Source organism: Triplophysa dalaica, chromosome 19, assembly GCF_015846415.1.
Source record: "Triplophysa dalaica isolate WHDGS20190420 chromosome 19, ASM1584641v1, whole genome shotgun sequence".
Lineage (NCBI taxonomy): Eukaryota > Metazoa > Chordata > Actinopteri > Cypriniformes > Nemacheilidae > Triplophysa > Triplophysa dalaica.
The window spans coordinates 8626967-8648541 of record NC_079560.1 but is presented as its reverse complement, the minus strand read 5'-3'; the positions used below and the strand labels follow the sequence as shown (position 1 = coordinate 8648541).

The window sequence follows — 21575 nt, the reverse complement described above, 5'->3', positions numbered from 1 at the left end:
AGAACTGAAAGGGTTTTTAGGGAGCCAAAAATTGTTCTTATAAGGCACCATTTGCACACCCTTTAAGTCAAAAGAAATGCTGAGGGCTAAAACTACTAGAGAAAATCAAGAGGAAATTCTGATCAATAAGAGAAATGAAATTGTTAAATGCGAATTCATTTTCATATGGCAATGAGAAGGCATATGTTGTTCGCGCCTGGATGTTTAGAGCCAAGTTAATTTGATGAACCAGCAGTAAACTGGAAATTAATATAACAGAGCTGCTTTTCTGAGTATAAAAACGAGGGCGTTGGTGTTGAAGACAACAAACCTAATTATCTGATGCAGTTAAGACGGACGAAATTAAATTGCTGACATGCGTTGGAACGATTTCCATGCATTCCAGTGACAAAGTACCGAAACAGAATTCTGCACTCTCTTACCCCAAAAGTCTTTTTTATTTATTTCAGATATTTGTGAAGGCAGAGATTTGTCAGCATGATGTGTCTTGAGATAAATCTAGTCAGCCACCCAGCATGTCAGGCTGGGGAATTAGCTGAAATCAGATATGGAATCCTCCAAAGAAGAGCTAGTGTCTAAAAAACGTCCCAGACTGTATTGGGCGGGGTCGGCTATGCCATGTAGATAAAGGTGTTAATGTCGGTCTCGTCCCGTTTGATGTACTTGTGTTCTATTAACCATTCAATCTGCTCTTTGATCATCTTCTTCTGGGGTAAAAACATGTTTTTTAGGATCTCCACCAACTCTGTCTGCAGCTGGGCGTTGCTAAACCTCTTCCGCATCTTCATGATCTGAATGATAGCTTCCTGCACAGGTGGAGGAAGCAAAACTGGGTGATAATTCAGTATGTCTAAGAAACATACTAGTTACAAATATTTATTTTTTACTGATTCACATTTCATTTAGTGGATACACAAAATAACTACTGTAAAATTCTGTTGAGTTGGCTTGTATAATGAGTTTACTTTTTATTTAAAGTCAATAATTTTATTGCCTCAATTTCAGATTATTACTGAGGCAACATTTCAAATTTTCGTTTAGTTATATTTTTTCAAATAATATTTAGTCCTATTTTAATTGCAATCAACAGAAATGTTTTAATAATTTACATTTATAATTGTAAGACTATATACTGTACCTGTGTGCGTAATATCCTCAGTTGCACTATGCCCTCATTTTCTTCTTCACGCATTCTCTCTGTGGTGAGTTGTAATCGACCAATCAAATTGATCTTTCCTCTTTTCTGGACTTTTGAGTTTTTTCTGTACAGAAGAGATCATTTAAAGCTTAAAACATGTAACATAAAGAATTATGTTTTCACCGTTCTATTTCACAATTTTTAATTTTTACATTTTTACTTTTACGTATATAAAGATATAGAAAAAATATGTCTTATATGTACATGACTGAGTGTTGTAGTGCGCTTACATTAATGAAAACTCTTGGTTGATGTAAAACAAAGTGCCTTCTGTGAAGTCTTTCGGAGAGCCCACCACAGGATCATATGACAGCACCTGGCGTTTAAGTTTGGGAAAAGCTACAAGGGACTACATTTAATAAGAAAAAGCAAAGCATTTGACAGTATTCAGTCAACTGTTTTTAATGCAGTGGTGGAAATTTCATGAAGATAAAGACTCCATTACCCAAAGGGTCCGCCGCAGCTCTGCGTCTGGAAGTTCGGTGGCGAGTTTCAGGTTTTCGAAACTGATCCTCTCTCTGGGTCTTTGATTCCAGGCAAACAGCACAGCTAACTGGAATGTCGTGACCTCTAAATCATACTGTCCAACTTCATTCTTGAATGTGATCTAGGGATAGAAGAAGAGGCAGAACGGGTGAGACCAAGCACAGCCTGTACCCTTGACACAATAAACCTCTCTAAAAATGTCAAAGAGACAGATTCTTGAAATCAGTGCTGAAAGAGTTCTCTCTTTTCAAACACTAAAGGGAAGTTTACAGCACCCAATTTAGCTTCAAGCAATTCAGCAAGGATTAAATGTATACAAGTTCAGGGCTCTTTACAGGTGACAGGACAAAACACACAGACAAACAAATTACGACTCTAGAGGTGGAGGGTTAGGACTTTCTTATGTTGACAGGAAGTGGAGAGTAGTAAAGTGATGTCATAGACAGTGTTGAAGCTACCACTCACAATGCCATTGGACATCAGATGGTGCCAATGTAATTTCCTGCCGCTGTGGTTCTTCTTGTAAAACTCCTCGACTTCAGGAATAAGATCTTCTAGTTCGGTAGGCAGAGATACAAAAACTTTTTCTGAATTCCGGGACCACGCTCCAGCATTTAAGATCTTTATATTGACCGAGTCGGCTGTAATGTCAAGACACACAGAAAATATGAACATAAAAATTCAAGCAGACGCAAATGCTGTGTAGTTAAGAGCTGTTTTTGAGACTGGCATATTAAACCTGGTAGTCCAAGTTTGTTGTGTTTGTGCATTTCTTTGAAGGACTGATTCAAATCTTCAGATACTTTTATGTCCTGGAACATTCTGGCCAGTTTATTGACGTAATCGGCCGGCATTCCGACCTCCTGCACATACACATTACAAAAAAATTGCGAAGATTCATTAACTAGACTATCTGAACATGATTCTACCATCTGTTATCCAGAGCAGGGTCAAGCATCCTCTTACCCTGAGCCACTCCACCATGTTCTCTTCCATCTCACTGTCTGCTGAAATGTCAAGAATGAGTCTGCGGGTCAGGTGGGCTTTGTGGTACCTCATAAAGACGTCTTTGTTCTGAACGTACTTCAGAACCAAGAGCTGGAATCGTTGCGTAACAAAAGACTCATAAGCACTTCCAACTCGGTAATTGTAAACAGTGGTGTGATAACTGGCAAAACAATATTTCCACAATGAAATCTAAATATTTATCAGACACTGCGCCCACTCACCACTTCCTTTAGCTTGGCTTCTATTTCCTCTGAGGTAAGTTTTTTACTTAATGGAGTCTTTCTAAGGAGCATATCACAGTAGTTGGCCAGCAGCTCTGGACATTTGGACTCTGGTTGTGTTTTAAGACCCACCCTGGACACAACAAAAGACAAATAAAGGCAACCAAGACATGTGTGACGATCAAGTGACAGATATTTGAGAGTTGAGATAACTGTGTGTAAGATGTTCTTTAAAGAATCTCACCCTTTCTGTTTTAATGGGAGCTCTAGTTTGAATATTGTGGCATCATTTACCACTGCTTTATATGCCTGTGTGAATACAATCGAAGAACATTAAAAAAACTGCATTAAGAATAAAAAAACTATCCTAATTATTTGAAGTGTACTTTGAAGGGTGGAATTTTCTTCATAACACTTTTTTTAAATAAAACTTTAAAAAGGAGAGGCTTACTTTATCTCTGGCAGTCAGAAAACGTGGGTCGTCTTGAAATGCTTCTTTAACCAATTTACTAAAGCGGTTAAATAATGTGAGGAGCTGCTCTACGTACTTTTCAGAGTCCTGCAGAAAAATAAAATAATTTTTATATTTCATTGTGATTGTTCTCATAATATTGTCGTAAACACAACAGAGAAAGGGTGATCTTTAAAAACACAGAGAAGTAACAGTCACTTTTAAATTTCTACATTTCTCAGACTGGATTGAAACTCCATGAACTAAATGTAAATCTAAAATAGTTTTCACACTTTCCATATGTAAGAAAATATTTTTTTGGCCCTGAAAACCTATCTTTTCATTCACATTTTCTATTGTTATTCTATTTATTTAATGACCATTAAAGGTTGCAATAGATATTCCAATATGAGATTCCATATATAAATTGGTACACGTGACACTAAAAATGTTCTTCTAACAATGATTATTAATGACAAAAGCTATGTGAATATGTTATGTTACGGTGACTTTACACCACAGGATCCACAATGCATCTGGCCTAATAAATCTGACAGAAATGAAAAATTAGCGACTGTCTGTACTCACATTAGTAATGGATTCTGCTGAGGCCATCATATCAGCCAGACCTGCGCTCATGATGTGATCTTCAAGATCTTTCAACACAGGCTCAATGCCGCTGGGCACTTTGTCCATGAGCGAGAACATGAGGTGCAGTTCTGTGAATCACACACCAGGAGAACAAAAACACTTTAATAACATCACAACATGCAGCATTTGGAGAATGTGATAAGCCTTACACGAACTAAAGCCAAAAGGCACCGTCACAGTTTCTGATTCTGGTGTCCTAAGTATGGGTCTGGAACTGACCAGAGGGAAGCGTAATGCAATAATGTCTAATGCTGTTTGGACTACAATTGCTAAACGGAAACAGAATACATGAACTAGATTAACATAAACTGGACTAGCACATACTGTACATGCAATATAGGATGAGATAAAAATAAATAAGGAGGCAAAAAATATTTCTTCAATTTACTGAAGATGCCAAAAACCATTCCTGATGTAACACATGTTAGAAATGGCCGAATGGGTCAGTTGAATGACAGATGATTGACACACATATGGTTAGATTGGTGGCTGGATATGTCCCAGTGCCAACCTGAACTCGCAGAGCCTTTGGTGACAGAGCTCCTGCCGTACTCACTCTCTGTCTCATTCCGCTTGATCATGCCCGGACATTCGGCTAGGATTGTCTCTCTGAACGATGTGACCAGTGCATTCACACAACACTCCATTAGCTGCACGATCACAAAGACACAAACCGTGTATAGAATGTTAATACGTGAGGACAAATGCAAACACAAGCCGCATGCTTGTTTTCAATTACTTCTGGATAAGAGAACGAAAAAGCACGAAGTCCGATACTCACTGCCTGGACGGAGTTACATTCACGTCTTGTTTCCAAATATCGCTGTGCACGTTTCTCTTCTTCTCTTAACTTGCCATCTGCCTGTCAATCAAACGAACCAATTGGAAACAGCTCACCAATTCTGCAAAGCACGAGGCTTTAAATATGTGCTGGGATTTACCACTCAGCTTTCTCACACTTTGACTGTGATAAAAATGTATAAAATACCTCTGTCTTTTTCTACTGGCACTCACATATTTCATATAGTTCTGAACGCCATTCTGTTGCAGGTAGGAAGGTGCCTGTGTCTTATAGAACCTCTCCGTGGAATCTAGATAGGCTTTCTCAAAATTCTCTCTGTAGATCTGCAGTCTATCGTCTGCATTGGAGCACAGGTTCACTGCAAGAGAAAAAGGGATAAGACCCATCTGAGCAGTTTTGTTGTTCACACGGCACCTAAATCTTTGTTTTTCATATTCATATTTTGATTCCATTATACAACCATTCACCATATTATGTGACTGCAACGTGTGAGCAAAAAATGGGTTAATTCAGCAGCACATGACATAACATCACAGATCAACAGATAAAAACAACAAACTAAAATCTGTTTTAACTTCCAAGTAAATGTTGAAACGTTTGAAATCACATCCGTTTAGCTCTCTATTTTCTTTACCATATGATTCCCGCACACCGATGACAAGCTGCGAGTCGAAAGCTTCACCTAATCTCTCCGCATGGACCAGTTTCATAGCACTGTCCTGGAGCCGGTTCTTTATATTAAAGAATATAGACTCGTTCCATGTGTCCAGCATAAGCTACAAGAAATAAAGCAATAACGCTATTATTGTAATGGAATAATGCTTTTTAAAGGATTTATATTACACTTACATATACAAAAAAATAATGATGTTATATGAGTGTAAACACAGTTAATGAATTTCAATTGTGTTTGGAAAATGTATATGGGAAAAAAAGAGCTTTATCACATAGTCTCCACCTTTCTAACAATGCTATCTTCAACGTTGGACTTCTTATTGCTCCCTTGGTTGCCCAACAGTGTGATCTCCAGCTTGCAGAAGGGTTTAGGCAGAATATCACATTGTGTAAAGAATTTCCTCCACTCCATGATGTAGGCTTTAAGCAAGGCTGTGTCATCTTGGTGACTGAGTACTCGCTGAAATAGATACAAAAAATTAAGATTTAACTAAACGAATTTACCAAAACATACAATATGGAAGTTTAGCGATAACTGGAAGTGAAGCTTGTCTGTTACATCAGTTATTTAAGAATTACCTTTCATCACATTGTTATTAAGATATCACATGAATGTGTGAAAAAGGCACACATACTGCCTGAGCTTGCTTGATGAAATCTAATATGTCTTCTTTCAATGCCTGATGAATCTTTGCAGGGCCTTTATCGTCCCACAAACAGACGGCATGGACATCCCTGAAAACAGAAAATAATAGCAACATTCCATCTAGAGAAATGCATTCAGAGGAATCGAAATATCAAATCAACCCCATCTAAAACCAAAACACCTCCACTAGTTAGAAGAAAAGCAGCATTAATAAATTGTAAGAAAGCTTACGAGAACAAATCAAACCACTGCTGCTTAGTAACTGACTCCTGACGGAGTAACTTCAAAACAATGGGCCGCATCAAATCCCATTTGTCTTCAAACTGCAGAGCGCCTTTATTCTGAGAAAGAAGGGAAAAACTCAGACCTCACAACATTAAAACAATTTAAATGAATCCTGATTTATTTCTTTACCACCTTTTCACAACAAAGAATTATTACAAAACAGCTTTACAAAAGACATCTTAGTACAAACAGTTAAGAAACATTTTATAGGAACAAGGAAAAAACAGGAAATACATGGTCTTATAGTACATGGGTATTATTAACAAATAAAACTCACATGCAAATAACTTTATGACACACAATATACTGTTTCTTAAACTAAACGGATGTCAGACTCTCCAGAATGGGGCGACATGCTGTAAATCAATTGCTGGTTTATCCTTCGAGAGAATGACAGCCTAATATAACATGTGTACATGTTGCAAACATGTGGCATGCGAGTTATGATTTGCACTTCTAATCAAAAACATGATTTGTGCCATAATGGGGTCGATCCTATGCAGTCTGATGACAGGAGTAAGTTTTGCGCATTGACCAATACGGAGCCCTGTGATACCCTAAACGTTTTTGTGGCAGATAATCTCAATGGTAACAATGTAACAACGCGAACAATGACGATTTGAAGGAACGCGGCAGGTTTAGCGAGCTCATGATACGCGGGCATTGACTGGACCGTATGACTGCTGTCATGACATTGACAGAGACGCAAAGATGCAAAAGTATCCTTACATTTAGGGACCTCCTACCTTCAATAAATTAGACGTCGCCATGTTTCTTCAACTTATCCCCGTGCGGTCTCGCGATGTTTCAGCAGGTTAGGTTGCTGGGGCATTGTATGCAGCTATTCTATAAATAATATTTACTCTCAAATTAAAGGAACTGTTTATGCATGAAGAAAGAAATAAAGAAAGAATGAAAGAAAGAATGAATGAAAGAAAGAATGAAAGAAAGAAAGAAAGAAAAAGTGAGTGAGTGAGTGAGTGAGTGAGTTAGTGGCTTTGTCCTTATTTGATTTTGGCAGTCTTAAACCATTTATTATTAAGCCAAACGCTGTGAAAGTGCATGTTTGGCGACCACGGGAGTGGGATACATTTTTATCATACTATTCTTCAGACTAGTCACCCAAACTCTTATCAAATTAAGCCAGCTGCGCTTTCCAAGGACATATTTTCCCACAATAAACTGAAGGCCTACAGCTGGCCCTGGATCTACAGATACCGAGTTGAAAACAAATTCTCGTTCATTCCTACAAATTTAGTACATATACAATTTCGATCACATGAAGAATTGTATACTATCACACGCATGCGTCTCTGCCATTGGTCGGAATTTCATAACAGGAAGTTAAGTCTGGATCCAATTGGCTGTTTTAAATATGGGCGGGACTGGTTCACTGACGTCACGAATCCCCCGTCGTTTTCAAGGAAGATGGTCATAATGGGACATTAAGAAAATGTGGATGCATTATGGATTTAAAGGATTAAGTATATTCAGGTATTTAAAAGTCTCTCGTATTATTCTTAGCCTTTGGTTTGTGTACGTGATGTAACGCTTTGTTTTAGCTTAGCAGTGTGGCTATCTGGTAACGTTACAATGAGATTTATAACGCTATCTGTTTGATTTGCTCTTGCAAAGACGTTAATGATAAATGGATACAAAGCCTAGACTCATGAAAACGTACTTAAGTCGTCACTCGTGCTCGATATACTTTGATTTTGTTCTCAAGTAATTGTTTTGCTCAACAATGTTAAAGTGTGACAGGTCGCCACGTGTTTCTTAAGATCCCTCAGTATTGCCAGCTTCTCAAATGTAACTTTACAATGTAACCGGATTTTGCACAAACTTTCATAATTCTCCGTTTATTATAGAGCATATGCTGTCAATTTGAATCAGATCCTATCAACTACTTGTAAATGCTCTTTTAAACTAATTGGAAGTTAACTGTAAATTTTTTTGCTTTAAACTCATTTCAATGATGAACATTAATGTGTTTTAGTGTAAAAGTTTATTTTGAGTGTATTTTAGTTATAATTTAAAAGGTCAGTATGAAGTCAGTATATAGGACTGAAATTCCTGAAAAGATTTTCACCTCTGTTAGCCACAAAATGTGACCAAATATTAATCCTATAAATTCTCTGCAGTTTCCAGGTCTGTGTGTGTGAAACATGGATTGTGAATCTGGAGAGGTCCCTTCCAGGGCCAGAAGAACCCTCAGACGCTGGAGGGGTTTCTTTTGTGGTCCACAAAACCTTGCATTGAAAGATGTGTTTACATGGTATGAGGATAAAGATGTTTCTGTTTAAATGTGTTCTTAAAACTGTTTGAAATTTGCACGTTTATAGTTTTCTGATCTGTAACCCAGGATTGTAGCTTGAGGTAGAGATATCTTGTTTATTAGGCAAAAAAGTCACATCACTAAAAAAGGCCACATTGTGGCATGCAGAAGAGCTCTTCAATTCAGAGTAATTTGAGAATTATACTTGCAGGCAGCTCTTCAAGACAATACTGATGGGTCAAGCCCTCTCCATGCTGATATGTGGGACGGCGGTAACATGTCAATATTTGTCGGAAGCTGGGGTAGCAACACCAATGTTGCAAAGCTTTCTCAATTATGTCTTATTGCTGCTCACCTACACTTTGGCCTTGGCATTCAGGAAAGGTAAGTTATGCCACAAAATAAATATGGCCATCTTATTCGAGAATTTGTAACTGTACGTATGTTTGTTGATTTTATTTTTATTTTAACTTTCCATAAATACGGTTTCATCGCACACACACACCTGGTCAGAAGTTGACTTCTATACTATAAGTATACAAAGTAGTATTTATTTTATACTTAATTTACATAAAAAAATTATTGAATATTAATGGTCTTAAATTTAAATTAAAACTACTTAACAACTATAGATTCTTTGCGGAGGTGGACCAGAAGTTAAGTTTGGGCCACATAACGCATGTTTATGTTGTTGCCGCTGAAACCATGTATGTCTTTTCTCCGGTAGAAAAGATATTCAATGACTAATCTCTAGTTTTCTTCCTGTAGGGGAAAACAATATTTTTCAAATTCTAAAAAGTAAGTGGTGCAAGTATTTACTGATGGCTTTAACTGATGTGGAAGCAAACTACACCGTTGTAAAGGCATACCAGTACACTACCCTTACAAGTATACAGGTAAGAATTACATTTTGCCAGTAGCTTTATTTGTTTAAAAGCTGATTTTTATATTTTATTATTAACATACTTTTATATAATGCACGAAACATGTTTGTATTTACGGTTTGAGTTTAAGCTGTAAAAACATTTTACTAATGCTTTTACATTTTACTAACGTTTTTCCTACATTCTGTCAAATTTAGCAGATTGATTACACTGTAGTTACAGTCATTCCCAATATAGCCCCAGTACATTTCTGTCTGTTGTGTGTTGCAGCTGCTGGACTGTTTTGTAATCCCAGTTCTGATGGTGCTCTCATGGATCTTCTTGAAGACCCGCTATAAACCACTACATTTCATTGCTGTGGTTGTGTGCATGCTTGGTGTTGGTGCAATGGTAGGAGCAGATCTGCTGGCAGGAAGAGATCAAGGCTCCAGTGAGTACTTACTGTTAGTTTACTACAGTGGTTGTTTGCACTTAAAGTATGTATTGCACATTTACATCTTGACTATGCTTTTAAATATACTTTTGTATATATTTATGCTTTTCCAAAGTCATTTAAAAGAGGAGAAATGGCTTTTATTACATTGCTGTCATACAATTTTCAGTGTTCAATATTTTAGTCTCTTTCTTTCTCTCTCTTCCTTTTATTTTCTCACTCACTTCAGGTAGTAATGTTTTGCTGGGTGACGGATTAGTGCTAGTTAGTGCTGCTCTGTATGCTGTGTCTAATCTCTGTCAGGAACACACAGTAAAAAACCTGACCAGGGTGGAGTTCTTGGGCATGATGGGCTTCTTTGGTACCTTGATCAGTGGTGTGCAGATGTAAGTCTCCCATTATAATGTTGTTCTAAGCAAAATTTGTTTATGTAACCTTTTGTTTATGTAACCTCAATTTTAGAACACCTAGATTAAAAAGCCTTGCTTGTATAAAGAATTTATCCAAAAAAAACAATAGTTTTTACTATTGTAAAACTTGTTTAAATCCATTTTGGTTGGATCTTTTTTTAAGGGCTATTCTCGAACCTAAAGATATATCGGCCATCATCTGGGACTGGAAAATATGTAAGTAGCTCATACTGAAATGTACTTTTTATATTTTCTAGACATTATTTGCTTTCATTAGCCAGCACTTTAAACTACGCCTTTGGGTTATTTTAGGGCACAAACACAAATTTTAACATTTTAGTAATACAGCGAGAGTACAGTCTTGAATTGCATCGTTGGTAGATACAGGTCTCCTCTTCATCACTAAACTAAATTAATTCCTTCATTTCAGGTCTGCTCTTTGTGGCGTATACCCTGTGCATGTATGGGCTGTACAGTTTTATGCCTGTTGTTGTGAAGATGACAAGCGCCACAGCGGTAAACCTCTCACTGCTGACTGCGGACCTCTTCAGTCTCTTCTGTGGCATATTTCTGTTTCACTTCAATGTGAGTGGAGGATACCCTTTCAGAGGATCAAAAAAGCGACCAAAAATAGATTCTATATGTTCACGGCTGAACTATATGTATTTAAATGCTGTGCAGTGATACAATTCATGACATCATTTTTCATTTTTCCCCCCCTGCAGTTCTCAGGCCTGTACATTGTGTCTTTCGTGGTAATCACACTCGGTTTCATCTTGTTCAACATTGTACCGACCCACACAACAGATCAGTCATATGACAATGATGGGGCATACCATCTTGCTTCATCAGCGGATATACAACCAAATGAAGATGTTATTATAGAAGATTTGCTGCGGAAGGATAGAGTGGAGAATCAGGATGGGACAGGGTGCAAACCTTGCGATGCACTGTGCGCCTCCAAATAATCCTCTACAATGTAGAGTAAAGTGTTTTTTTTCTCTGTGGGATAGACTATATCCCGTTTTTGCCAAAGGCTGCAATTGATACGTTTTATGGATTTTAAATCCGATCCCATGTGCCTTTAACCTGTATTTACTCTCACTAGGGTATTCATGCTATGAGTTTACTGTAGATGGGAAAGGCAGAAGTTTGTTTTTAAAAAACGCTAATTGAAGAAAGGTTGACATTTATGCACTATATTGGGGATGTTTATTACAACCCTAAACCAATCAAGGTGCTCATATCTCAGTTCCCGAGAAAAAAAGAAGGAAAAAATAGATGCTGCTTCATGCAGCATGATCACTATTTGTTATCTTCGCTGTGCTGAATTATAAATATTAACAAAATAATGACTTTTTTTCAGAATTATTCTTTTTAGATGTTTCAGAAACAAATGTTCTTCTGGCACCTGTCATTGGCATCTTGTTTAATTTGGTTTGTTACTGGCTTTATCATTTTTGGACATGATTTCATCTGTATATTTATATTGTGTTGTTACGTATCCCGATTTCAAACAAGGGGAAATTGTTTTGATAATAAAAGTATGTGTTTTAACTATGTAAATAAACGGCAATTCCAGTATTTGTTGTTATACTGTATTCAGAAATTTCAGCGTTGATTCAAAAAAATGTGTTAAGCATAGTATTTTTTGTTTTCATATTACTGATCTGAGTTCAGTGAAATTCCTGTAGCTCAGTGGTAAGAGCATTGGTTGTGGGTTCGAACCCAGGGGATTGTTAATACCTATGTATAGGATAAAGCAATGTACGTCGCTTTGGATTAAAGCGTCTGCCAAATGCCTAATGCTTAAATGAAATGGTCGGATCGGAATTGCTTGCCTGCTCAAGGTGAGAGACAACTGCCCCAAAAATAAGTATCTAAGGCTTAGGAAGAAATGAATTACTTTTAACATCCTGTCTTGTAAACATTAAGTTGACGTCTTTTAAATACTAAAATGATACATTTGCAATTATTAATTCTTAAATTACAGTTTAATTTTGTGCATTTAGGTTAGATAAACTATAGTTCTTAAACAAACGTCTCACTAACTACAGCAGTTGAGGTGTGAGAGATGATATATGGTGCCGTTACGCCGCCGTGCGGTACAGACAGCAGCGCTGCATTGCGCGATGCTCCTCATTCACATGCTCATCATGGAGGAATAACAGGTACTTGCCTTGCAGAGAGGAGGACAGGCATATTCCCATTCACAGCGACATCTTGAAACGTATGTTCTTGTCATTTATTTATTTTATCACGTACTCTGTCGTGAGTATGATCGTTGGTTTGCCTTTTCCGCACGTCATTAGTGGTCTGAAATAGAAAAGATGTAGGAATAACCTATTGCAAAACGAAACGGTCTCGACGGTAAATGATTCCGATTAACAGTATTATATAACGTGAGGTCACATTATTTATAAAAAGACATTATTACAAACTGATCAAATGCAATGCTAATAATAGTTCAGGTGGATCATTTAAATGTTCGACCTTTATATTGTATTGGTTGTAATCGTCTTAATCCGCCTACCATACTGGCGACCACAAGACATTAATCGCTGTTTGTATGGAGGACACATTGAATGTAAAACATGAGACACTTTGATCATCGTTATATTATTGAATTGTGTTGTGTGCAGGTGCTTTGATCATCCGCGAATGTTTGTTGCATTGTTGCAACAAAGCAGGCAGTCGCGATGAAGCATTTTCTACGGTACGTTATCCTTTATATTTATATTATGTTAAAATGACAATGTTGTCGTTTTGTATTTGAGGGTGACTTAAATGATCATTTTATGTTAGAATAAAATAATTTAACACTGTTGTGTTGCCTGTGGCCCATTTATGTCAATGATAAAATCACACGGGTTAAAAAAAGAAATCGTTCATTTTTTCATTTATAGTATTCATCTTAAAATGCACTTAAACGTAAGGAACAAGACACTGATAGTTATGCTCAGTAACGAAAACTATTCACATTATTTAAATCCAAGAAAAATAGGTTTAACACATTTATATTCAGCTCTTTAAATATAAATAGGACCTTCTTGTATTGATGTTGCAGAGTAAGTTTTGGTTTATGGAATCCATTATTTCTCCTTTTAACTTTCCACCAAAGTTTCAGTTTTGATCTTGCTGTTGAGGCCCTTACAATGACATTTCACAACTGCCTGCCTAATAATGTGGTGTACTAAAGTGTCCAGAAAAACATATCAGCCTCGGATAGCCAATGTCATTCCGTTGACCAGCTTTGCTATAGATTGACCCTTTTTTATAAAACACAGGTCTGAATACAGATTCATTGTGTGCCAATGGGGAGGCGAGTTTTTCCTGTGAGCAGTAACTCTCAATGTTATCAGCTGGACTCAAACAGGTTTATTGCTTAGTAAATAGATATCAAATATAGTCTGGTACATTTAATGGATGGATGTTTGGCTAGAGATGGATAGAGGTACTGTATACTGTATACGTAGAAACCAGAAACAAGTGTAAAATCATAGACTGCTTGATACATACAGTGTCAGTGCTCGAATTGAAGGGGGGCTGGGGGGCTCCGGGACCCCCCATAAGGCATTATGGACTCCCCATAAGATGTAAAAAATAGACTTGGGGGGTCCCTTGGATATTGATATTTTTATTTGATTAAAAATTATAATGACTATTGTGATTAAATTCATGCTATGGATATTGTAAATTACGGGAATTAATTATTCACAATGGCTAGTATGTCTCTTTATATTTGATATGCCTGTTTTTATAAGTAGTATATAGTTATGCATATTATTCTGAAATATAGTGTGTATTTTGTATAAATTGTATGTTGCGAGACTGACCCCCACCAAAAAAAGTCTTGTGGGGTGACCACCATAAGACTTGGTTCAATTTGAGCACTGCATACAGTAAATGAAGTCTGATTGGACCGATAGTTTCAAAGAATAATTGTTTCAAAGTTAAAGGCACTTCATCACACAGCTTTGCAGAACAGTGACCTATTTCATTATCATGGCCCACTTATCTCAAAAAGTAGGATTGCTTTTTAGAAGGGCCGTCAAGAGTTTTACAGAAAAATAGTGTGTTGCATGTTAAATAGCTCTGGCACTGCCTGTGTTTATTGGAAACACATATATAGGTGATGATGCACTACAGGTTTATAGCTCTCAGATATAAAAAGCTTTTTATTCTGAAGAGAATACACAGTGTGATAGGCCTACTTGTATTGGGCTTGTGTCATTTTCATACTATACCTCTCCATTTCTTTTTCATCCTTCAAGGGTGCTGACCCAGTTCTTGGTGTTCCTTTACTGTAAGTGCTTAGGGCAGGGTCTAAAATTTGTGATACGGAAATTGACAGGACGATGTCAGCTTCAACGCATCTGTTACAATAACAAAGCTGGTGCTCGAAGGACGCTCAAGATTGGTAAATACAATTTATGACATGAGGCTGTTATAGCTTTATGAGAGGAAATGGCTAACATTAAAATTGTTTTCTTTTTTTAATCTCACAGAAACCTCACTCAAACGTTCTAAACATGAGGTAAGTCAAAGGTGACATTTCACGTGTCACATGCAGAAGACTCTTAAACCTATACATTGTAATATAAATAATAGGCAGAAACAAGATCTAAATAGTATAAAGATTTGACATACTGTAAGCAAATTGTATATCAGCTGATTTATGTATAACCCCTTCCTTTATATACCGCCATAGCTTTTGCAGTCTGCCGTTAGTGTCCATCCGGATTCTGTGGAAAAGACCATTGATGATATAATGTCACTGAAAAAGATCAACCCAGACACAAACCCACAGTAAGAATTCATGAAAGCACCACAAACGTAATCTACAAATATGTGTTCCTCTAGTTTAAATGGCACAGCATGGCAGTAGTAATCCCAAGGTTATAGGTTTCATACCATTCAACACATGAATTGATCAAATGTATAATGTAGATCCTGGAATATACCGTAAATTACAATACAATTATTCATCTTTTTTTGTTGTTAGGAAATTCTGCAGCTTCTGTTGTGCACTTTTATACTTATGTTTGGTTTTTCGACTGTATTTTCCCCCAGGCTTGGCATCTCTCTCCAGGCTTGTCTGCTCCAGATTGTGGGTTACCGAAACCTGGTTGTGGAAGTGGAGAAACTACGCAGAGAACCGTATGATAATGAAAACCCAGCACACGAGGAGATGCTCATGCAGGTTTGTCAGCCATTTACTGTTGAGTGTTGAGAAGTATACCCTATAAAATTACACAACGGTTTTGGTCCTGAATGCTCATCGATAGAGTTTAGCCATGCTTATATCCACAGTGTAACAGGATGCCTCAAATACCTTTCAATTCAACAGCTGTGGAAGGAACTGCGTCCTGATTCTCCTCTCTCTGGACGCATCTCAAAGCAATGGTGTGAGATTGGTTTCCAAGGAAACGACCCCAAGACTGATTTCAGGGGCATGGGTCTTCTGGGCTTACACAACCTACTGTGAGTACTTAAATCTGCTGGAGTGAACGCCGGAATTTACACATACTACAGTAAAGTGTAAGACACTTGAATAGATTATTACACAGCAGATATTAATTTCCACGTTTTATTTGCAGGTATTTTGCAGAGCATGATAAAGCCACTGCTCTCCAAGTTCTTCATGACTCATTGCAGCCCAAACACAGGTCAGATCCTCTCAAGTGTTTTCTTGGGTAGTTCCTGTATAGAAAGCACAGATCTTTATTGTTTTATAATCAGTTGGGGCGGGGCAATAATGCAAATACAGAAGATATTGATAGGCCTTGACATCCCTTAGCAGAAACAAACACATATAGTTAGTTAAACGCTACATTGACAAGATCCTTCAGTAGGTTGTAAGTGAATGCTTAAAAGCTTGTGTGATTCATACTGTTTGTACTGTATGTTGTTGCGTACCATGCTTTTTTGGAGTTTTCTTAAAGGAACAGTTCACCCTAAAAAACATCATGTCTTTCTTTAAAATATTATGAAAGTTAATGAGAACTGAGAATGTCACTGCTTGTGTGTTTCATGGAAGGAAGTCATATGACTTTGGAACCAGAGGAGTGTTAATAAATGACGTCACCAATTTTTGAGTGAACTATTTCTTTATGTATTTTTCAAGTTCATGTCACACGCTTTGCAGTTAATGTCACCCTAGCATGCCCTATCACCATACACATCCTCACACCTACACGTTCCTTTCTTCTCTCTCTTTTTGTTTCTTATTTCCATCACTTTGTCATGTGCAGGAACGTTTCCATAGAGGAAGCCAGGTACTCCATCTTTTCTCTGAGTAAGCAATTCATTTGGTTGTTTGGCTGAATTTTATTCTTGTTGTCATCTTTTAATCTCTAAACATCCAACCTCACCTCACTCTAAACACAAGGCTTTATGCTCCATTTTAACATTGGTTGGTTGCTGTGAATGCTTTCTCTTTTCACCTGATTCACAGAATCTTTTTTTATAGCTGACAGTGTTTTATTAAGTGTTGAAAGCATTTTAAAGTGTAAGTCGATTATAATGTTTTGATTTCTATCACAGCGAGATGAGCAAAGCGGAGTGGGATAAGAAGAAATTCGACAAAGCGATTGGGTGAGTTTAGAATGTGTTAAACAGTGTTATGTAGGATTCATTATTAAGGCATAATTAGTCAAGCAACACTATTATTATTGCAACAAATCATAACACCCGAGCAACCACACCAGAATACTTAGCAATACCTTAGCAACCACACATTTTCAATGGTCTCTTCTTAGTTCCCATACTTTAGTTAAATGATATTATAACTAATAATTCCATGGTTAATTTTCATAAGGAATGCATTTAGAAAATGTAATATCTTAATATCTAACATTTGCATTTTAATGACATACATTTTAACAACATTGTGGAATTGGTTGTTGGCCAACACTGAGGCTGAATCTTAAATCTGTGAATCCAAAAATAAATTCTGCTGTCTCTAGTTAACAGTCGTGTCCCTGAACACTGCTGGCGTGGCTGTACTGATGTTTAGTGTGAAGTTTAAATCGTATCTTCTCTGCTTTTCATGAGCTTTCAGGATGCATTAGCCCTGATGTGTAAGCGTGGAGTCTGTTAACTCGCTGTTCAGTTGACATGTGCATGCAGACACAGTTGCAACAGAGAAAGGGATGTAATCAGACACACTCTGGGCCAGTGTCTGAACATATTATTTAGAAATACCAGTCTAATGTTTTAAAGGGGTCATATGGCGCAAACACGTGTTTTTCTGTGTCTTTGGTGTGTTATAAGTTGCCCATGCATGTATAAGACATGTAAATTTGCTATAATTAAAGTGTCGGAACAAAAGATGCATTCTATCTAAAAGCGAATGCTCCCCCAGAGTGCCTGAAACGCCTCGTGTAACCACACCCCCACAAATCTACGTCAGTTCATGGTATGATTTGACTAAAAACGCCCAAATTTAAACGCAAGTGTACCTGTCAGCACAATTGCTTTGGAACCTGATGTTTCAAATATGGTAAGAGGAGTTACATTTCCGTTACACGCTTGCAGTATTCGACCAATCGCTAGAACTGGTTAACTGGACAATCATAGCACACCTTGCTTTCGAGCGATGAGCTTTGTAAAAAGTCTGTGCGATTCAGAGGCGGGGCAAAGAGGAGATACAGACATGCACGATATGTGGAAAACACAGTGTTTTTTAACCTTAAATCATGTATACATGTTACATTTCACCTAAAACAAACAATAATATTCATGTTAGCCGTGTCATATGATTCCTTTAATAAATAACCAACCTATTGATTAGACTTCCTTACACCGCATTCCCTTATAAAAAGACGTTTATTAAAGTGTGCTATTAGTATACTTCTTTAAAAAAAACTAAAAGAGAGTGAATACTTCAAATATTTTTTGTTATAAACTTTCACATGTGCTATTAGTGTACTTCTTTCAGACTACAGAAGAGTATATTTTCAATCTATTTTTGATAAACTTTTTCGATTTAATTTTTGTAAAATTATACCTACAATTACAATTGGTAATTAGTGAAGCTGATTGGTTGGTTCTTGTCACATGACCTGCGTTGTGCTCCCGGTATCCTGAAATTTCATCCTACCCATCAGATTATACAACCAGGCTTCCGCACATCAATGTTGCGTCATTTTTTGTGCGCTATAAAATCATCCTACCTGATTATTTTATACTGTTAAGGGAATATGATGAGTGTATTTTTGTTGTAAAATCATTCTACATATTTATTTAATACTGGTAGTACAATTTGATTGGGAATTGCACTGTAAATGAATCCTACATTTTCTTTTAAAATGGTAGGACTATCTGATAGTGTATTTTGCATTGTAAAATCAACCTTCCTGTTTATTATGTCGATGTGGTTTAGATTATATACAATTTTGCAATTTGAAAGAACACTGGCATTCTGAAAAGTTGAAATATTTTCATCCATCTCCATGCTGCCCGAACACGGCTTGAAAAAGGAGTGCATTGCACTGCATGTGTGTCGCAAACGCGTTGCTCTCTATTTAAGTGCACTAATCACGCATTTATATTTAATATTAAAAACTTATTTTATATTTTGGCCTTTACTTCTACTTTTAATAAAAATATACTTAAAACTATAGTATTTAAGTATACTAGCCTTGCATGTATGTTACAGTAGCCTAATAAATACCTGTTTAGCATGTAAACTCACTACACAACAGAACTAACTAGTTGTGTACTCAAACTTTACTAGTTACATTTAAAGTAATTCAATTTAGTATTGTAGTATTGAAATAGTACACTTGCATATTTGTAAAAACATATTTAAACTTTACTTAAATATACTTAATATAATTGAAACTTGAAGTGTACTTATGTTTTTTAAGGGTCGTGTAGTGACCCAAATCGTTTGTGGTGCAGATACTCTTTCGCTATAGTTGGCATCAACATCACGGATCTGGCATATTCCCTGCTGGTGAGCGGAGCGCTGAAGACTCATCTGTACAACATCGCGCCGGAGATGCCAAGTCTGGTGCACTTTCAGCAGACCTTCTGTGAGTGTTTCGACACATAATGTCACCATTGTGCTCACTGTGCAAGCAAATTAGGCTATTTTAATTGCTGAATTTAGGTTACAGTAACTTTGACCTTCATAACATTGCTTTCTCTTTAAATCCAGACAGATTGTTCCCAAAAGTAGTTACATTTTTGTATTTTGTGATAGAAAACAAAGCATTTTCTATATTTACTTGTTTTTTCCCAGGTTATCTGATGCAGGAGTTCCACAAGTTCTGGATCGAGGAGGATCCATGTGACATCATGGAGTTCAACCGCGTGCGCACCAAGTTCTACAAGCGCATCCTGAAGCAGCTGAAGAACCCTGACATGGCGCTGTGTCCTCATTTCACTGCCTCCGACCTTCACCTGGTCAATCTGTAGCTTCTCGTTTGATTTACTAATGTCTCACCTATCACAAATGCCAACTGCTCAGACATTCTCACCTGTCCTTTTCACACTCTCACCAATGTCTCCCTCTCACTGAACATCACCAGCACTGCTGGACACTGTGTTGATTGTATGTGCGCTTTGCAGCTCAGTCATCAGGCTTTTACTCTCATATTTATAGAAACTGTATGTTGCTGTTGTAAATAATGAAATCTTATTCAGGCACCTTTCAGCATCTTTGATATCTGAATGTGTAGTGGAAGGAGATCTCTCTCAAGACAGGGCTCCCTATCCACCAGTAGGTAGAGCTGTTGGCACATATAGACAATGCTAAAGTAGGAGAATGGCTTAATCCACAACCACTGCAATAGGTCGCACTGATAGATGAGTCAGAAACAGATGACCTTTGTTTGTATACATCTTTTTGCAGCTCAGAACCAATTCTGCCTACTATACTTAGAGAGCGAGACGATCAGTCAGAGTTTATGTCCAACCACCCTTATATTCTTAAATTTTCATATTCTCTATAAAAGAGTTACATACTGTAGATTATTACATGTTGCCAAGAAGCATAGCTTAACATCAAATATTTACTTGCCAAATATGGTAGAATAATATGTGTTTTATGATTGTTATCATGATTGTTAAGGAAAAAATTATGTATTAGTGTTGATGTGAAACATTGAATGTTACATATTTTTGCACCAAAGCAATAAGTGAAGTTTAAACCGTTAGTAGAACAGTCTTTTTTTTCTAGTAGTGCCTCAATGTCTATTCTGTTATTAACACCACAATCACTTCGCATTTAAATGTTCAATTCTAAAACTTAGTGTCCAGTATTTCAGGCTTTAGCTGGGCTAGGATTTGCATTTATTTAATGCATGTTTTGTATTTTCCTTCAATGCTTTATTTTATTTGATCTTTTCCTGTAAACAATTCGGATAGTCACAGGGTGTGGAGAATGATTATGCTTAAGCCTGCAAAAAAATGCTTTATAGGAATGTCACTTCATTTCAAAATAATGTTGTTTTGTGCAATGAATGTCGATGCTACAGACAGTGTTAACAGCTTTCTTTTAAATGGTATTAAACATGATTTTTAATATGTAAAGTAAAAAAGAGTTTGATAGATTTCTCATTGTTGCACTTTTACATGTGAGACAAAAGCACTTGCTGTACACAATGCCTTAGAGCTTGAAAACATCTAAACGTTATTAAAGCGCATCGTTATGCATGGCTGAATTTTTTTATGTATCTGTTCTGCTTTTTGGTAATGTCTCTTTTACACACATACAGTAAACGCTTACAAACAGTACACAATACTTGTTAATGATCAGGGCCCAGTAGCACAAACCACAAAGAACTTTTATAGTCATCATTTGTAACCGTAGAATAAAAAGTTACATGTCAGAGATATATATCTTTGTGTGTGTGTATATATACATATATTGTATATAATGTAATTAACATGCAGTCTATCTTATTAATTTATCAAAAAGTAAAACAGAGAAATTATTTCACAATTGGGAAACACGAAATTAAATATTTAGTTATGAAAAGTTAAGGTGTTAAAGTGCAGTACATGAATGAATCAGAGTACACAGAAGAGCATGAAAAGTTTGAGCGCTTCCTCACTGTGTTGCAGTTCATCAATATTGTCACACGGGGGCAGTATTGTTCCAGTTATACCTCACTTCCAAAAATGAATCTTCATAGGCT

The 21575-nt window shown here is 36.8% G+C and overlaps 3 protein-coding genes across 7 annotated transcripts; 2 read left to right on the top strand and 1 right to left on the bottom strand.

Annotated features, from left to right (window-relative positions):
• Window positions 1-414: 414 nt before the first annotated feature.
• Window positions 415-7208, bottom strand: cul5b (cullin 5b). Of its 4 annotated transcripts, none has more exons than XM_056732086.1 (19): window positions 7170-7208; window positions 6370-6479; window positions 6128-6227; window positions 5776-5952; window positions 5452-5593; window positions 5030-5175; window positions 4797-4877; window positions 4527-4665; window positions 3953-4083; window positions 3365-3472; window positions 3158-3222; window positions 2914-3046; window positions 2651-2782; window positions 2424-2547; window positions 2150-2325; window positions 1644-1805; window positions 1429-1547; window positions 1139-1262; window positions 415-806 (listed from the first exon to the last, which is right to left on the bottom strand). In XM_056732086.1, the coding sequence occupies exons 1-19, from the start codon at window positions 7191-7193 to the stop codon at window positions 612-614; spliced, it is 2388 nt and encodes a 795-aa protein (XP_056588064.1). In that variant the 5' UTR covers window positions 7194-7208; the 3' UTR covers window positions 415-611. The 4 variants fall into 4 exon arrangements, with proteins under 4 accessions (XP_056588064.1, XP_056588065.1, XP_056588066.1 ...); XM_056732087.1 differs by having other exon boundaries at window positions 4572-4665; XM_056732088.1 differs by lacking the exons at window positions 6370-6479; window positions 7170-7208 and having other exon boundaries at window positions 6072-6210.
• A 603-nt stretch (window positions 7209-7811) lies between these two features.
• slc35f2 (solute carrier family 35 member F2) lies at window positions 7812-11990 on the top strand. Its single transcript, XM_056731425.1, has 9 exons — window positions 7812-7917; window positions 8565-8698; window positions 8910-9082; window positions 9467-9594; window positions 9853-10012; window positions 10245-10401; window positions 10589-10641; window positions 10856-11010; window positions 11151-11990. Exons 2-9 carry the CDS (start codon window positions 8589-8591, stop codon window positions 11391-11393), a joined length of 1179 nt encoding a protein of 392 aa, XP_056587403.1. The 5' UTR covers window positions 7812-7917; window positions 8565-8588; the 3' UTR covers window positions 11394-11990.
• Window positions 11991-12545: 555 nt separating this feature from the next.
• Window positions 12546-21102, top strand: elmod1 (ELMO/CED-12 domain containing 1). Of its 2 annotated transcripts, none has more exons than XM_056730138.1 (11): window positions 12546-12655; window positions 13068-13141; window positions 14700-14845; window positions 14934-14962; window positions 15137-15234; window positions 15499-15628; window positions 15776-15909; window positions 16026-16094; window positions 16972-17022; window positions 19333-19466; window positions 19676-21102. In XM_056730138.1, exons 2-11 carry the CDS (start codon window positions 13125-13127, stop codon window positions 19849-19851), a joined length of 984 nt encoding a protein of 327 aa, XP_056586116.1. In that variant the 5' UTR covers window positions 12546-12655; window positions 13068-13124; the 3' UTR covers window positions 19852-21102. The 2 variants fall into 2 exon arrangements, with proteins under 2 accessions (XP_056586116.1, XP_056586117.1); XM_056730139.1 differs by lacking the exon at window positions 12546-12655 and adding an exon at window positions 12723-12795.
• Window positions 21103-21575: the final 473 nt, after the last annotated feature.

Coding starts and splice junctions, on each gene's coding strand:
- slc35f2 (XM_056731425.1), top strand. CDS start 8,589: ATGGATTGTGAATCTGGAGAGGTCCCTTCCAGGGCCAGAAGAACCCTC. Junction 9,595..9,852: donor CTACCCTTACAAGTATACAG/GTAAGAATTACA, acceptor TGTGTGTTGCAG/CTGCTGGACTGTTTTGTAAT. Junction 10,402..10,588: donor TTGATCAGTGGTGTGCAGAT/GTAAGTCTCCCA, acceptor TCTTTTTTTAAG/GGCTATTCTCGAACCTAAAG.
- elmod1 (XM_056730138.1), top strand. Junction 17,023..19,332: donor AAATTCGACAAAGCGATTGG/GTGAGTTTAGAA, acceptor TTTGTGGTGCAG/ATACTCTTTCGCTATAGTTG. Junction 19,467..19,675: donor GCACTTTCAGCAGACCTTCT/GTGAGTGTTTCG, acceptor GTTTTTTCCCAG/GTTATCTGATGCAGGAGTTC.
- cul5b (XM_056732086.1), bottom strand. CDS start 7,193: ATGGCGACGTCTAATTTATTGAAG. Junction 6,480..7,169: donor CGACGTCTAATTTATTGAAG/GTAGGAGGTCCC, acceptor CTTCTTTCTCAG/AATAAAGGCGCTCTGCAGTT. Junction 4,878..5,029: donor TTCAGAACTATATGAAATAT/GTGAGTGCCAGT, acceptor TTTGATTGACAG/GCAGATGGCAAGTTAAGAGA.